Below are 17,563 nucleotides of genomic sequence, written 5' to 3' on the forward strand. Positions count from 1 at the left end.
TTCTGTCGGGTGCAAAACTGGAACAATCTAGTTGCTACGTTTTTTTGCAATTTTCTTCTTTATCTGCTTGTATTAATTATTGTTTTTATGGCCTTCTGATGAAATAAACATTGGAAATGTGAATTCCGAAACTAGATTACAAAAAAGTCTTCATATATTGCGAATATATCGCAAGAAAATTCACATTATGTATTACTGTTCCGGTTTTGCTCCTCAGTGTATGTATGAAAATATTCGTCCTTTTGGACCAACAAATTTAATTTTTTTTAATTCTACAGAATTTTCTCCTTCATTTCGTACCCATATTGTTAGTCTACATTGCACTGAGTTTCGTGAGCATATTGATCGCTTCGTGAAGTTGTGTAATGATTGTTTCTATTTGCTTGGCCGAGACGAATATGTATGTACACTTGTGGTCAGCTGATTAAGTTAAGTGACATTTTGACCAGTTTGATGGCATTTTGAATATGAAATGTTAGGACAGCAAGTTGTCCCACAGGGAAATGGGACAATGGTAAAACAGAAAATTCATAGAAGTTAGGATACATTTAGTAGAACGTGTAGATGTGGGATAAGGAATGCTTTACGGCCGCTGTGGCTGAGTGGTTAGAGGTTTGTTCTACCACTTCTTAGGACTTGGTTTTCGATCCCTGGTCCGAGAAACATATAAATTAGAAAAAGTTCTTTCTAACAGCGGTTTGGCTGGCAATGGAAAACCTCCGAGTGTATTTTTCTATGAAGAAATGAAATCCAAATGCCGTTCGGAGGCGCAGTACAAATGTTGAAGTTGTGTAAAAACTTAAAAACGCACACCACAAATCGGAGGAGAAGCTCGGCCAAGCACTTGCAAATGTGTAAGCCTTGAATATTTATTTATTTTTAATGAACATGGTGTCCCAAAATTTGGGCAAGATTTGAATTAAAAAGTACAGTTTTTTAAATTAAGATTATTTGTGTACCTATTGCCAGTTAGGAGTCTTGCCGCCCAATATGGACAGTCGCAGACCAGGGAGTTTCACTCCTGAGGAACAGACGACGCTTCTGGATTTTGTCAGTCCGTTTACCACCGCGCAGATTGAGGTCCCTTTGCGTTGTGTTCTGCAAATTAAAAAAAAAGGATCAGTCTCCGTTCAGATTCAGTCAATGTCGCCCTGTGCCATGAGCAATGAGTCGGCAAAACCTCTTTGGCAATTATATGGACCACGAAGCTTTGACGGGCAGTGGGTGAAGTTCTCGATTGGAAAGAAAAGGTTGTAGATTTACTTCAGTCCCCCATTCGATCCCCTCAGTATGTTTGAAAATTCGTTTATGGAAGTAATGTGCGCATCGCGGATTTTTATTTTCCATATATGTAAAATACTTAGAAAAAAAGTATTTTCAACTTTGGAATTTGTTTTTTAATCTATTAATTATCAAAGTAAGAAATGCGTTGCACATTTTTGTTAAAGTTGAATTTATGTCATTATTACAGGTCTCCTATCTTAGGTAAATTAATCAAAATTATCATTAAATATTGCACATTTTTTTTACAAAAATCCAGTAAATTGTTTCCCAGTTAGAAAAAGATATTAAAACTAGTTTTAAATTGTTTGACTTTACAGTTGTAAGTTCTACATGCTTACATTTTCAAAATCGCCTTTTTTGTAACGAACTATTGACTCGATTCAAAAATACTTACTTTTGAATATTTATGAAGTTAAAAAAACGTATGGTCTTATTCATAAAAAATAAAATAGCTTTATAAAAGGTTTATAAATTGAGGAATGTATCAAAACTTTATGCTTCAACCTACTTTATTTTTTATGAATAAGGCCATTAGATTTTACATAAATAATCTTCTAAAACAACAATAATAAAGCTCTAAAATAGTCATTATTTTAAAAGATTATTTATGTAAAATCTAAATTTTTACTTTATAATCACTCAACAGTAAGTATTTTTGAATTAGTTGTGCTTTTTGTTTTTGTTAGTTTATTCAGTCACTCGATAGTTAGTTACAAAAAAGACGATTTTGAAAATGTAAGCATGTAGAACTTACAACTGTATAGTCAAACAATTTAAGAATAATTTTAATACCTTTTTCTAACAGGGAATTACAATTTGCAAGATTTTTGTAAAAATTATAATTTTAATTATTTTACCTAAAATAGGAGAAAAAACTGTAATATTTAATGACATAAATTTAACTTTAAGTTTGAATAACCGCTAAAGCAGTAAGTTTATTAAAAAATTATAGAAAACGTTTTTTGTAGAAGCGTCTTATTTCCTACAAAAATGTGTATCGTATTTCTTAGTTCGATAATTCATAAACGAGAAAACCAGTTCCAAAGTTGAAAACAATGTTTTTCTAAGTAATATGTCATATGGAAAATAGAAATCCGTGATGCGCGACCTTTTAAACTTAATATTACGGGTTGCGGTTTTAACAGGCATCTTTTGACATCCCCCTGGAGGTATTGAAGAGGGGGCTATTAAAAAAGCAGTAAGTCGATTTTTTGAATCAGTCTATTGTATACATATGTATATCTAAAACACATTCACTAAACTTAAAAGTAATGCCTTCCAGACGAGAAGATGTATGCGGTGGTAAATATTTTTTCGACTCCGATTAATTTGTAGGTTAACCGTACGTTTTGCTGGGTTAGAATTTCGCTTCCACGGATTGATTCCCCCTTTTCTTATTTGGCAGCACGTCGATTGTTCTTCTATTTAATCACTCATTTTAGCACACGAGACCTACACTCAGAGCTAAAAGCTTTCGAACAAAATTATATTTCTGTGGGCATAAGCAATAACCGCCTAAGTCGATATAAGAAAGAATTGAGTTATATATGCTATCGTATTCTGCAACTTCTATTCCATGTGTATGTGAAATCCCCATCTCGCCAGCTAGGCTATTTAAAAAGTTATAGACGAAAATATTTTGGTTTCCCTATAAGGTTAACATTATAATCCAAATGGATTCGGATTCAGGTTTTTCTACTTAGGCGGTTATTGCTTTTGACCACAGATTTATGAACGTTTGGTGTGGAATTGCAATTGCAACTGATACAAAGAGAGAAAGTGCATAAAACAGAAAATAGTTCAAAGCAATTACAACAACATACAATAAGTAAAAAACACTTGCAAATTGTCAGAGGGAAGCAAAAAAGAAATTGAGTTTAGATGTGTATCCACACATAGGTACACGCAATGAAAACTCACGCAACCCACCATGGTTTAGTACATACATACATACATGCAGATGCATATACATACATACATATCTATGTTGAATTGCAACTCTCTTCGCGCAGGCATTAATAAACAGTGTTGCCAGAACTTTTTGAGCCGACCGGCTAGATTGGCAAAAAAAAGCGGCTAAAAACGGCTAAAATGTTTTAGTGAAATTTCACATAGACTCTTGCAAAAAACGGCTAAAATGTTTTAGTGAAAATTCACATGCTTTATTTAAATAAATCGCAAGAAACGAAAGACTAGTTAACACCATTAATTTATATCGAGTGTATAGCGTTTAAAGTGTTAACGCACATTGGATTTCTTTGCTTAGTTTTTATTATATTCATTGAACTAAATATTCGCTCTACTTCTGCNAATTCATTAATTTTAAGAGATCGTCATCTACAGTAAAATTATGGCAGCATTTTTCTTCACGTTTTAAACCGTATCTTATATATAAAATAGCGTTTAACGTTTTAACGCACATTGGATTTCTTTGCTTAGTTTTTATTATATTCATTGAACTAAATATTCGCTCTACTTCTGCATTACTTATGGGCAAAACAAGAAAACTAAAAACTAGGTTGCAAAGGTCAGAAAAGGGTCTTTCTCCTAGGGCATTTCGAAATTGATAAACTTCGGCCCAAAATTTTACAGTTGAGTCTAAATTACTCCAGGTATGTAACGTTAACCGTTGCCATTGCATCTCTATGGATGTTTTTTTGTCGGCATTATATTTGTGTTTTTGTTGCTGTAGTTGAACAAATACTTTTGGTTTAATTACTCTTAATGCATTTCCAACCGAAAAAAGTCAATTTTTTTTAGTGTGGCAATATTTGTAGGGAGGCGTTGGCGTAATTCCTTTATTAAAGTGATAATAAAATAGCGACCATTTTCTCGAATTATTTTCTCGGCTTCGTGGTCAAAAGCGTTTGTGCTTACTTTTGTTTTTAAATACTCTTCAAAACTGTGATAAAACTGAGGAAATGGAGCAAGGTATGGTTCCAACGGGGAGCATATAGGATCAAATGTGTCCGCGCTAATAACCACTAGGGAGCATAGATGCGAAAGTAAAACATTGAGTTCATTAAAAATCTTCATTTCGTCTGCATTATTGCTTTCGAACAACTTGTTTACTTTTTCACCTGAAAATTAGGCAAATAGTAAAATCGGCTAAAAACGGCTAACTTTTTTTTACAAACCGGCTAACAAATCGGCTGCCGGCTAGATCGAATTTTCTGCGGCTAGTTGCTATCAAAACCGGCTAAATCTAGCCGGAAAACGGCTAAAATGGCAACGCTGTTAATAAAATTACTTACAAAGAGATATTATGCATTGATGGAATAGCTGTTACTGGGTGGCAAAAGGAATATGGCACACACAACAAATCGAATCAAATTAAATTAAAATCGAAATCAAAACAGAAAGTAAAGCTGCAAGAGCACAAGTGAAATAACCCAGTGGAAAACGTAAAGAATGGACACGAAAAAACGTTGTGGATTATGTTTACTCACCACTTGCGTAAAATTAACTGTAAATATGAAGTAAGTATACACATTGATAGGGTATTTTGTCGTTATTAATATCGCGTATCTATTCTTTGTAACTTCTACGTATTCTTCGAAATATGCTCGGCGAAGTGTGAGCTTGCGGAGAAAATTTTGTGCAAAAATCAAGAAAAAGTATGTGTGGACGAGGAAACATACGTCGAATCAGCCTTTAAACAGGTTCAGGGCGCTGAGCTTTATAATGCCACGAAGACCAATGAAGTCCAAGATGCCTTCAAGCTAAAAATGTTTGACAAGCTCTTTGTTTTTTGTTATTTTTTGGCCTAATATATACTTGGAGTGGCAAGGCATCTGTTGGTGTGGCAAGGCATCTGTTGGTGTGGCACGAAGAGCAGAGAACACAATTTATTATCACGGGCTATTTTGTTTAAATTGCACTTGTTTATAGAAAACCCGAAAAAGTAGTCAACCCGATTTTTGAGCCTTTTGAAACTTGCACTTAGACTATAAAACTGCAATTTTAACGGCTCAAAACAAACCAAAATCGTTCTAAAGATTCAGATTAAAAAGCTTAATTTTCATGAAAATTTGTAGCATTTTTATAAATTTTTTATAGTTGGAAACTATGATTTATGTGAGTTTGGTTAAAGGTTGGACGGTATTTTTATTAGAAAAATAACAAAAGAAAATTAACTCGAAAAACATTACGAATATTTATAAAAAAAATCAACACGTAGTAATTAGTTTGAGTCACTGTATATAAAAATATATAAAAATCGAGTTCTTATTGCGAATCATCGCACATATGATGATTTTGCATTCATTTTGGTGAAACCTAATAGCCTGAGAAAAGAGCTTTGTTCGATTATCAATGCTAAAATGATGTATATGTATAAGGTTATTATAACCGTTATAAATCCTACGGTACAGTTTCGTGCTGTTGAGGACCTTTGTATTCACTTGTTAAGCCCTCCCTCCACGACTCGTTTCCGGCGGTGCCATTTGAAATGCGTTTGCTTTTATGGATGCTCAAGAATACTAAGAACAATAAAATTCCTGGAATTTATCGTATCAACCATCTATTCGAGGATCGCCCATTATACAAATTTTTAGAGGCCTCCCCTTTAATTTTGGTGATTGGATTGATGACATATGATCATCAACGGATTCCAATCCCTTCGCTATCTAAATTCCAGAAGGCAGAACTGATGTCGTCGGAATATGCCAGCAATTGTACGCTCCTGCAAAGAATTGTGCCTGAGCGGTTTAGTAGCCGGAGTTCCACTACAATTCTGTTTCTCTTATTTTCTTCTCCAAAATCCGATTAAAGAAATCACACGAAAGGCCTTGTCTGAAACCTCGTCTGGTATCAAACAGCTCGGGGAGATCCTTCCCACTTCTGGCGGAGCTGGTGGTATTTCTCGATGTCATTTTACACAGCTGTATTATTTTCGATATTCGAAATTTATTTTTATATGGAAGAAAATGCGCAAAGCCGTAAAAATGTATCAGAACTAAAGTGATTTTTTAGACACTTCAAAGTTGTTCTTTATCAGTTAATATGCTATAAACTGCATAACAAACATTTTTCTAAAAAGTCTGATTAGAAAGTTGAAAATATTTATGTTAATTTATTTGAGTTTCCTCAGTTTTGCACAGAGTTTATATATTTTATTTCTATGTTTTTTTTTGGTTTTAGTATGAACCATACCTTTATAAAAAAAGATTAGCGAAGAGAAATTAAAATAAAAAATTTTCCATCCATTATGAAACATTCTCTGTACCTAAACTTTTGTGGTTGACTGTATATAGCCGAGGAAATGAAATGTATAATTTTTCGCTGAATTCAAAATCAGAAAATGAAAAAGTAGAACACAGTTTTTTAGATAGAGCCAAATTTCGGCTATTTTTCTTAAAAAAATGCATTCACTTAATTTGCATTTTTCAATTTCAAATTTCTTTTTACACTAGTGAAGCTTAGCTAGCTAGCTTTCCTATTGCCCATGCTAACAACATTTTCCAGCCGAATCAGTAGTTTAGGACCTATACATCGATTTCTCGACAAGTTTGCAAAATTTAAAAAAATTATTAACTTTTGGTACAAACATGAACATGAAAGAATTTCTTTACTTCCAGTATGGTTAAATGCCACAGGTCGGATTTATTGTCGGCTAGTGTAATTGGAAAACTTTGGTGCTTTAAGAAATGTATGTGAATAAAATGTGTGAAACTGAAAAACCACAAAAATGCATATATGTAGCTAAATTTGTCTCTATGGTGATATATGTACTTATAAAGCTCTTGGTTGGTTAAAAGAGGATCAGCAAGTCTTTTAAGATAAATAATAGTGCGACTCAATGGAACAAAAAACAAAATAAGGAATCAACCATTTGAATGTTCGATGAAGGAGTGTTGGCGAAGCTCCCCGATATTCTTCGGTTCGATGCTGCTTTGCTATAAGAGGAAATAAACTAAACACTTTAATGAATATTTGGGTAATGATCGATCTAATTGTATTTTTATTAATGCTTATACATACATATTCATATATGTATGTAACATTATTGCAAACAGATTTTCTCGATATTGTGTTAGATTATAATATGATACGAACTAACTACAATATGGAGTTCAGTCTATATTAATAAAGTTTACTCTTTGATGCGAAAATGTGAAAGACAAAAATGAGCTCTTTGTTTTGCACAAAGGAGTGGGTGAATAGTGTTGTTGCTTTGGCCGCGAAATTTCAAACAGTTCGCTTTAACTGCCGAAGCGATGTACGAACAGCACAGCACAACAACACAGTTTTCTCGCTCTTTGCATTTCAGTCAGGGTTTCAGCTGTGCGTTTATGCGAAACTAAAAGTGCGAAACGTTGCCATATGTTTGTTGTAAAAAACTGTCGAATATTTCACATTTTCGCACTTTCGCCCAAACGCACACAGTTTCGCCTTAAAGAGTGAACTCTAGTATTATTCTGATATTTAATGTGATCATAAATTAATCTACAAAATAAATCTCAGATTTTCACTTTAAAATATAGTAATCTTGTGAATTTTTTCTTCTCGTTGCAGCAGCAGAAATTTCTAAAACGACCAGCGGACGACATCGACAATGGAGGTGAGAACTTCGAGCCACCACATAAACTACCAAACAACAATAACAACAACAACAATAACGGCGGCTCCGAAAATCTTACGAAATTCTCAGTGCATATTGTGCAAAAATTAGAGTTCACCACCTCGGCGGCGAATTCGCAGCCGCAGCAGATAAGCACAAATGTTACAGTGAAGGCCCTTACGAACACTTCAGTAAAGAGTGAGCCCGACGTAAGTGGGAACGGCGGAGGTTGCGGGGCAGCGGGTGGTGGTTCCAGCGGTGGTTCTGGTGCTACAAATGATCCACAAGGTGGTGGCGGCGGCATATCAAATAATGGACGTGGAAATCCTGGCAACGGCGGCGGTGCCAATGGAGGAAATAACATGGGTGGTAACAGCGGAACGAGTGGCGTTGGCAGCAACTTAATGGGCGGGCACAATAACTCGAATACTACAACACAGCAACAGCAAAAAGTGGGCGTGACTGGCGGACTAGGCGGTCTCGCCAATTTGGTTGAATGCAAACGTGAGCCAGACCAGGAGTTTCCCGATTTGGCAGGGCTAGAAAAGGAGTCCGGTCCCAATGGCAATTTTCCCGGCTTCCCTGATCTCATGGGTGATGACATCATCAACGATTTGCAAGATTTTAATCCGGATTTGTTTAGCTTCGATGAGAAGCCACTTTTAGATATTAAAACTGAGGATGGTATAAAAGTGGAGCCACCAAATGCACAGGACCTAATCAATAGTCTAAATGTAAAGTCGGAAAATGCAATGGCAGATTTCAACGCTGCGTTCGGTGGTGGCGGCATCGGCATGAGCGTTGGTGGCCCAAACAATGGGCCTAATGGCGGTGTTGGTGGCCCTATGAACGGGCCTCCACAACCCGATCCTCAGACTATGAACAAAATGCGGCAGTTTCTGAACGGCCCGGATGGCGGATCGATGAACTCGCTTGCGGCACAAACTTTAAAACAAATGGCGGAGCAGCATCAACACAAGAACGCCATGGGAGGCATGGGTGGTTTCCCACGACCGCCAATGCACCAATCACAGCAAGGGCAATTAATGGCTGGAAGTGGACCAAACGGACGATACAGTGATTACGGTAGCTTTAGTAACGATTTTGGGATGGGACCGAATGGCCCGCAGCAACAACAACATCTACCGTCACAGTTTCAGCAAAAGGGTCCTGGAAACGTACCCATGGGTGGTCCCGGTGCGAACGTCGGCATGCAGCAACCATTCCTCGACATAAAACAGGAGTTATTCTATTCTTCACAAAACGACTTCGATCTCAAACGGCTACAACAGACACAAATGCACCAACAACAACATCAACATCCGCAACCACAATCGCACGCACAACAGCAACATCCGCAAGCAGCGCAACACTCGCACGGTTCGAACGGACCGAAAATGGGACCAGGTGCGGGCGCTGGAAATTTCCCAAAACCAGGTCAGACTCAAACGCAACAGCAGCAACCAAATCCTCAACAGCAATACTCGGCCTATAACTCACCGATGACAGGAGCAAACAACCAAAATCCTACTGGGCAATCATTTATGCAAGGGCCTAATCGAGCTGCAGGCGGAGTAGGTGGTGTAGGTGTTGGCGTAGGCATGGGCGGATGTGGCGGCAGTGCTGGTGCTCCCAATATTGGTGCCCAGCAAATGCCTCAACAGCAACAGCAGACCAATCCACAACAGCGTAGTGGGCCCCAAAATGGACCTCCGCCCAACGTCAACAGCGGTCCAAGCGGTATGGGTGGCGGTCCTAATGTAGGCGGCCCTTCGGGACAAAACCATCAAAATGGTCCGGCTGGAGGAGTTAATGCAGGTGCTAGTAATAGCGGTAGCTCACAAGCGGGTCCAAATATGCATCAGCAGCAGCAGCAGTCGACAACTACAACTTTGCAAATGAAACAAACCCAACAGCTGCATATTAGCCAACAAGGCAGTGGACATGGAATCCAGGTTTGTGGCAAACGCTTAATAAATACCAAATTACTATTCATTAATGCATACAGATGCGTGCAACTAATTAGCAACGAAATTCAAAACGATATTGCTTGCAAATTATGTTTATTTATTTATTTTTAATAATTTTCATTTAAAATATAATTCAATCTATATCAGAAACCACAATAACAAAAGTTGCAAAGCTTGCCCAAATTGCAAAAAAATTAATCAAACTTCAAAAAATTGTCATCAAAATTTCAAAATTTTTAATGAGTTTATGGTAACCTTGCCGAAATTTGTGAGCAAAATTCGTATTCGTACAGCATGGCATCCTGTAATAAGGAAGCTGGAAATTTACCGTATTTGCTCTATTTCTTTAAGTGTGCTATTTTTTATGTGTCAGAAGTTAAAAACTTAAAAAATGGGACGCAAATCAAGTGAATTAACTTTTGTAACTTATTGAAAAATGTATGCACAAGGAAGTGCTGTTTATTGGAATTGAATGTTTCGAATGAAAAAATATTAAGACAGATATAGAAAATTTCAATAGTATAACAAATGAATAACTGATCTATGACATACAAGTATAAAGTGGCAAAGTACATTAACTATAATATAACATAACTTCAACACTTTCCCTTGTTATTTATAGTTTATTTAAACCCATTTTGTCACACAAAAACTTGATTCTTACTGCTGTCAAGGGTTTGGTCATGATGTCTGCCAATTGATCTTGTGTTGAAATAAGTTGAATTCCTAATACTTGATCGTTGATTTTCTCGCGAATAAAGAAATGCTTAATAGCAATATGCTTGGTCCTGCGATGAAACTCCGGATTTTGAGCAAGTTTGACTGCTGCTGAGTTATCAACTTGTAGTATTGGCAATTCTTTCAAAACGGTTATTTCTAAAAACAGTCGTTTAATCCATATTATCTCCTTCGTAGCTTCATTGGCAGCCACAATTTCCGCTTCAGTTGTCGACGTTGCTACCATGGCCTGGCGTTGACTCAACCATGATATTGCACCTCCGGCATGAGTAATTAGAACACCTGAAGTAGAACGACCAGTTGTAATACAACCTCCAAAATCTGCATCGCTGTAGCACTTCAAAATGCCACTGTCTATGCTGTTGCGATAAATTATTCCCATATTCATTGTGCCAGCAATATAGCGAAAAACCCTTTTGACTCTTATAATATCTTCCTCAGTAGGATTCTCCAAATTTCTTGATAGAAATCCAACACTGTATGCCAAATCTGGTCTTGTTCCCAACATTAAGTACATTACAGCTCCAACAGCTTGTCTATACGGAAATTTTTGATTTTCCCCTTTCCCTGGTTCTGAAGTTGAATTGCTTAAAATTGGTGTTGATACAGGCTTGCAATTTTGAAAATTAAAACGCTCCAGAATTTTCTTTGCATAAGATTTCTGACAAATTCGTACAAAACCCTTCTCTTGTTGAATTTCTAAACCTAAAAAGTAATTAGCTTCTTTTGAAACTATTTTAAACTCCCTGCTAAGTTCATTTAAAAAGATTTCTATATCTTTTCCATCAGTTCCAGCTACTAAGCCATCATCTACATATAAAACAAGTATAATTTTCTTTCCATTTTCTTCTCGAATATAGAGGCAAGGATCAGCTTCACTCACTCTAAATTTTAACTTTGTGAGAACTCCACCTACTCGCTTATTCCAGCACCTTGGTGCCTGCTTCAACCCATAAAGGCTGCGCTTTAACTGACATACCTTGTCTGTTCCGTCAGAAAACCCTTCCGGTTGGTTCATATAGATAGTTTCCTCCAATTCACCATAAAGAAAAGCCGTAGAGACATCAAATTGTTTTATTATCATCTTCTCAATTGCTGCTATGCTGAGAACTGCCCGAATTGATGCCATCTTGGCTACTGGACTGAAAGTTTGATCGTAGTCAATCCCATAACGCTGATTATACCCCTTAATAACCAATCTTGCTTTAAATTTGTCAATGCTTCCATCAGAGTTCGTTTTAAGTCTGTATACCCATTTACATGGCAGTGCTTTAGCCTGCTTTGGTAAGTCTGCCAGTTTCCAAGTTTTGTTTTCTTGTAACGATTTCATCTCCTTACCCATAGCAAATTTCCATTCACGTTTCTCGTTACTTGTTATTGCTTCTTCATAACTTTCTGGTATTTGCAAGCCATTGACATATTCTTCAGCCTCCATAACGAAATCTTCCAGGTTTTTTGATCTCTTGATATTTTGACGGTTTCTCAAATTTGGTCCTATTTGTACACTTTCCTTCTCGTTTTCGTCGCTTTCATCGCTGCTTTCTTCCCTCATGCGTTTTCTTCGCACACGATTATTATTCGTAGATTCCTCTTTCTGAAAATCTTCCGAATTTCTTGTTTGATTATCTTGCACTCTTTTGTCTTTTTCTTCTGTAAGATCCCTTTCGTGCTCCTCTGAATTTTGAACTTCTTCCTCTTGGCAAGCATCAGTTAAAGGTAATTTTACTTCCTTCATATTTTCGATAAATTTGACATCTCTTGAAAGAGTAATTAAATTTTCTTCGGGAATATAAATGCGGTAACGTTCATCGCCATCATATCCTACTAGATATCCTTTTTTAGATTTTGCATCCATCTTTTTCCTTTTCTGTATCGGAATATGAGCGTAGCAAGTAGATCCAATAATCCGCATATGTTTTATTCTCGGCTTTTTTGTCATCCACAGTTCATAAGGACTTACATCTTCAACAGATGACTTCCCAGTGCGATTAAGTATGTAAACCGCCGCTGTTACAAATTCTGCCCAAATCGCTTCTGGAAACTTTATATTAGAATTTGAGTACATAAAAGTTCTTGCCATCTCCACAATGGTACGATTTTCCCTCTCACTGGATCCATTCTGCTCTGGTGTGTATGGCGCTGTCAATCTTTGTGTTATACCATGTTTTTTTAAGACCTCTTTTACTTCCGAGTTGTTAAATTCTCCTCCATTGTCACTTAGCAGTTCTTTTACTAAAATACCTTGTTGTTTAGCATGCGCAAGCATAGTTTCCAGTGAATCTTTAACATCTGATTTATTCTTGATGATATAGCAGTATCGAAACTTTGTAAACGAGTCTTTAAAAACTACATAATATCTGTTTTTCTTGAATGAGTTTGGAAATGGGCCACATACATCAGCCGACATCAATTCTCCTGGTTTCATAGCTTTCATCCTGTTGCCAAAAGGTAAACGATGTGCCTTTCCAAACACACAAGATTCGCACAAATTATTGTTATTTTTAACGTTTATTCCCAGTTCTTTTTGAAGTAACTTTTTAACATGCCGCTTATCTTGATGCCCCCATCGTTCATGATACAGCTGCAACAATGAATCATCAGTATCTACTATACTAGCATGCATCTCATCCGGTACAATTGGTTTCATATCAGCTTGGAATAATGATCCATTAGCCTCTCGATAGCCACGCATTACAATATTGCCGTTCACTTTTAGCCAGCATTTAACATTTGTTGACCAAAATTCACTATCAGGATTTTGGTCCTGTGCAGCCAATACAGAGAATAGATTTCTGTTGATTTCTGGAACATACCAGACATTTGTTAGCGTCAATTTCAGCGTTTCACCATTAATCTTTGACAACATCTCGATTGACCCTTTGCCAAGCGCCTTAAGACATTCCTTTCCAGCTGCTTTTATGCTGTATTCACCATTAAACGCAGTATAATCCAAAAGAAAATCTTTGCAGTTAGTCACATGCTTTGTTGCACCATTGTCCACCCACCACGTGATTCTGTTTACATCTACTGAATACAACTCAGTCGAAACACTAACCAGCGAAACATTTGTATTCTTTTCAAGACTTTGCACCTCATGATTCTGTTTATTTTTCGATGGTCGACCGTCTGCTATCCACTTTTTACAGTCTCGTATCCAATGGCCTTTCTTTTTGCAATAATGACAGCTGCTTTCTTTCTTCTGCTTAGACTTGTGCCCAACTGCCCTGCTGCTTTTTGAATATAATGCCTCCTCCTCGGGAATATCATTCGGCCTCTTGAAATTTCGCTCAAAAACACTTAGTTGTATACTCAGCTCGTCGAAAGTCTTGTCATCATCTTTTGACAAAAGCATCCAGCTCGACCGAAATGATTCAAATTTAAGTGGCAAAATGTTGAGGTTTTGCACAAAATAATCAAATCTGGGAGGGGATTTTCACCTTTCGCTTTTAAACCATTGTTGAGCTCGTTCCACAGCCCTCGTAGTATTGCAACATGGGTAGATACATCTTGGTTTTGATCCCAATTGAATGCAAGAAATCAGTGCAAATCTTGAACAGCTGGTCTCTTGAAGTTGCTTCAAATTGTTCCTTTAACGCCTTCCAAGTGTCATGAGCCGTCTCTTTGTCCATGACCTTCTGGTAAACAGCATCTGTGATCGAACTTGTCAACATCGTTTTAGCATAGCTATTTGCTTTCCGATAAAAATCTTCTTTAATTTTATGTGCTTTTAACTCGGCATCAGTTGGTCTATCAGGTAATGACTCTGGCTTTGTAAGCTTCCCATCGATAGCATCCAAACATCCTTCGTGGTAGTCGAGCAAGTCTCTTATCTTGCGTTTCCATATTGGCCAATCTGCTTCACTAGCCAATATTCGGATTCTTGAAGCATCCATTCCGCAAGCTGGTCCCATAACCTTTTGTAACTTATTGAAAAATGTATGCACAAGGAAGTGCTGTTTATTGGAATTGAATGTTTCGAATGAAAAAATATTAAGACAGATATAGAAAATTTCAATAGTATAACAAATGAATAACTGATCTATGACATACAAGTATAAAGTGGCAAAGTACATTAACTATAATATAACATAACTTCAACATTAACAAATGAAATGAGAAATTTAGTTATAAACTTACATAAAGATGGAAAATCTCTTCGAGAAATTAGAAAAACTGTGAAGCGGAGTTGCTCCACTGTTCAGTCCATTATTAAAATATATAAAAATAGCGGTCGAATCAATAAAAAGATTAGAAATCAGAACAGATGTGTTTTAAATAGGCGCCAACGCTCTTTTATTCTGCGAGAAATAAGAAAAGATGTGACCATAAGTGCGGTTAAGCTTTCTGCTCTTTTGTATTCTAACTTCGAAATAAGTGTAACTGCACAAACAGTACGAAATTACATAAGAAAACTCGGATTTCGGAGCAGAGTCGCGAGAAGAAAACCTTTTATCAATGTAATTAATCGAAGAAAGCGTATAATTTTTGCAAAAACATATAAAAATAAGGAGTATCGCTTCTGGAAAAGGGTTATTTTCAGTGATGAATCGAAATTCAACTTGAAAATGTCAGATGGAAGAGTTAAAATATGGAGGGAGGCAAACACCAGCTTGCATAAACAAAATCTTATGCCCACGTTTAAACACGGTGTATCATCTGTGATGGTTTGGGGATGTTTCAGTGCTTCGGGAGTAGGAAATTTGCACTTCATTGATGGAATATTGAATGCTAAGAAGTATATAGACATACTAAAGCGAAATCTACACCAAAGTGCGGAAAAATTGGGTTTAGGGGGTCGTTTCATGTTCCAGCAAGATAATGACCCCAAACATACGGCTTTAGATACGAGGCTTTGGCTATTGTATACCTGCCCTAAGTACCTGAAATCGCCACCTCAGAGCCCTGATATAAACCCAATTGAGAACTTGTGGTCTGTCTTGAAAAATTCATTAAAAAGTTATACCATCAGAAACATTCAAGACCTGAAAAGAGCATTACGTAAAGAGTGGGAGAATATGAGTCCAAAACTGACAAAAAATTGGTGAAATCGATGTCGCGCCGCTTACATGCTGTTTTAAAACAAAGAGGATATCCAACAAAATATTAATTTTATTATAACAGGCTGTTTTTTGTCCTTTAAATAGTGTACGAATATGAATTTTGCAATGTATACAATTTTTAATTTGTAAAAAATATTAAATTTTCTCAGAATATTAAATTTGTTAAATAAATTAAAATATATATATGTTTATACCTGAAATGACATATAAGGTTATTCATCTCATTTGATAATGTGTTTGTTATCAGCAAAATTGGTATAAAACATGTGATGTACGAATATGGATTTTGCATACTGTACATACATACATATATGTATGTAAATAAATAAACGGAAGCAATTTTCTCTAATGGACTTCTGCCCGTATGTTTAGGCGAAGCTTTTGGCATGCATTTGAAGATATTTTACCTTAAGGGCACTGCACTTTTGCAAAGAACTATCTTGTGCTTACATTGGGTCAGGTGGTGCGGCAAAAAATGAGTCGAGCATACATAGGGGCACTTTGGCGAATCCGTTTTCATAACACCATAAACCTCGGTCCATTTTTGCTGTATATACGATAGTTGCGGGAACTTGAGGATCTTTAGATTGCTTTGCTTGCAGAGGAAAGGGAATTTGGGCAGCCGTTTAAGCAGCAACTAATTTTTCGTTTCGAATCATAATACAAATAAGAAGGTAGTTTCAATAAACAACTTTTGACGGATAATAAAATTTTTTGAAGTTTCATAAATTGTGAGTATTCACAACAGCCTTGCCACTTTGATAATATTAAAACAATAAATCGGAGTATTTTCTTTCCCGCATTTATACTAACTAGTGTTCGTCCAGCGGGTGAAATTCAACCGCTAAAATTAAGGATAGTTTATGTGAGCTGAGTTGAGCTGAAATAAAATTTGTTGGAATGGGTTAAGTGGAGGAGAGTTTAGCTTAGTACTTAGCATAACATAACATAGAATAGCATTAGATTCAATAACATAACATATGTAGCATAACACATCACAATATAACATCGCACATTCTTCAGTTGTATTTCCTTTTTATCCCTATCACTTTCTTCCTCTCTATCTTTGTCTCTATCGCTTTTAATGTTTATGTTTATGTTTATGTTTATCTACACCTTCATATTCATGTTCATGTTCATGTTCAATCCTTATCTTCATATTCATCTTCATCTTCTTCCTCGTCTTGGTCTTCATCTTCTTCTTCATCTTTATCCTTTCCTTTATCCTGATCTAAATATGTCCATTATTTTCTTCATTTACATATTAACCCCCACCATTGTTATTAGGTTAGGTATTTAAATTTTCCTTCCTCTTTGTCTTTATATTTAGGTTTCTTTACTTTTGTTTTAATTTCTGTATTTATCCCTTTCTTCTTCTCCATACTCAAAATTATCTTCATCCTTGTTTGATGCTAATCTATTCATGTACATACATACATACATCTTATTCCTAAACTGCTGCTTAGCACGTTTCTTTAATTCACTATCAATATTAAAGCATACATTTAGGAGGCATTTCCGCCCCAACCATGCCCTGCAAAAAGTGGGACTAGGTTAAGTACTAGTACAGGACCACACTACCTTGTAACCAACACTAGTAACCAAAATGGTCCAAATATATGGAGAAAATATGGTTACATTAACATTGCGATGTCATTGGACCTGACCGCCTCTGGTCCAATGCTGCATAACATGGGACCACTTTTGGTCCACCACTGCATAACATGGGACCACCTAGACAACTACTCCTTTTGAACCATGGCACATTCGGCAACCGAATCATATTGCCGATCGGCCACGAAGAGGTGGTGTTCAACACATATATCAGTTTTTTACGTTTGAAGTGGTCCAGGTCAGCATAACAAGTTTTTAGTATGCAACCTGGTCCTTGTGCTCATACTTTAAAACTACGACCCAGTGGACCACCTGGTCCTCAAATTTTTGCAGGG

General features: G+C 36.5%; 2 protein-coding genes across 14 annotated transcripts in view; one reads left to right on the forward strand and one right to left on the reverse strand.

The window, feature by feature from the left end:
• Positions 1-17,563, forward strand: part of mam (neurogenic protein mastermind) — a 193,709-nt gene that overhangs the window by 161,644 nt on the left and 14,502 nt on the right. For 8 of the 13 annotated variants that reach the window (XM_017616273.1, XM_017616293.1, XM_017616298.1 and 5 more), the window contains one exon: positions 7,801-9,801. In XM_017616273.1, the coding sequence (XP_017471762.1) occupies positions 7,801-9,801 (2,001 nt within the window). Of the gene's footprint in view, positions 1-4,536; positions 4,764-7,018; positions 7,223-7,800; positions 9,802-17,563 lie in introns of those variants that run through there. The other 5 variants (XM_017616342.1, XM_017616334.1, XM_017616349.1 and 2 more) reach the window with 5 other exon arrangements.
• Positions 1-17,563, reverse strand: part of LOC108363256 (uncharacterized) — a 175,805-nt gene that overhangs the window by 9,046 nt on the left and 149,196 nt on the right. The gene's annotated exons all lie outside the window — the stretch shown is intronic.

This window comes from Rhagoletis zephyria, unplaced genomic scaffold (genome assembly GCF_001687245.7).
Source record: "Rhagoletis zephyria isolate East Lansing unplaced genomic scaffold, Rhagoletis_zephyria_1.1 Rzeph_scaffold_00025, whole genome shotgun sequence".
Taxonomy (NCBI): domain Eukaryota; kingdom Metazoa; phylum Arthropoda; class Insecta; order Diptera; family Tephritidae; genus Rhagoletis; species Rhagoletis zephyria.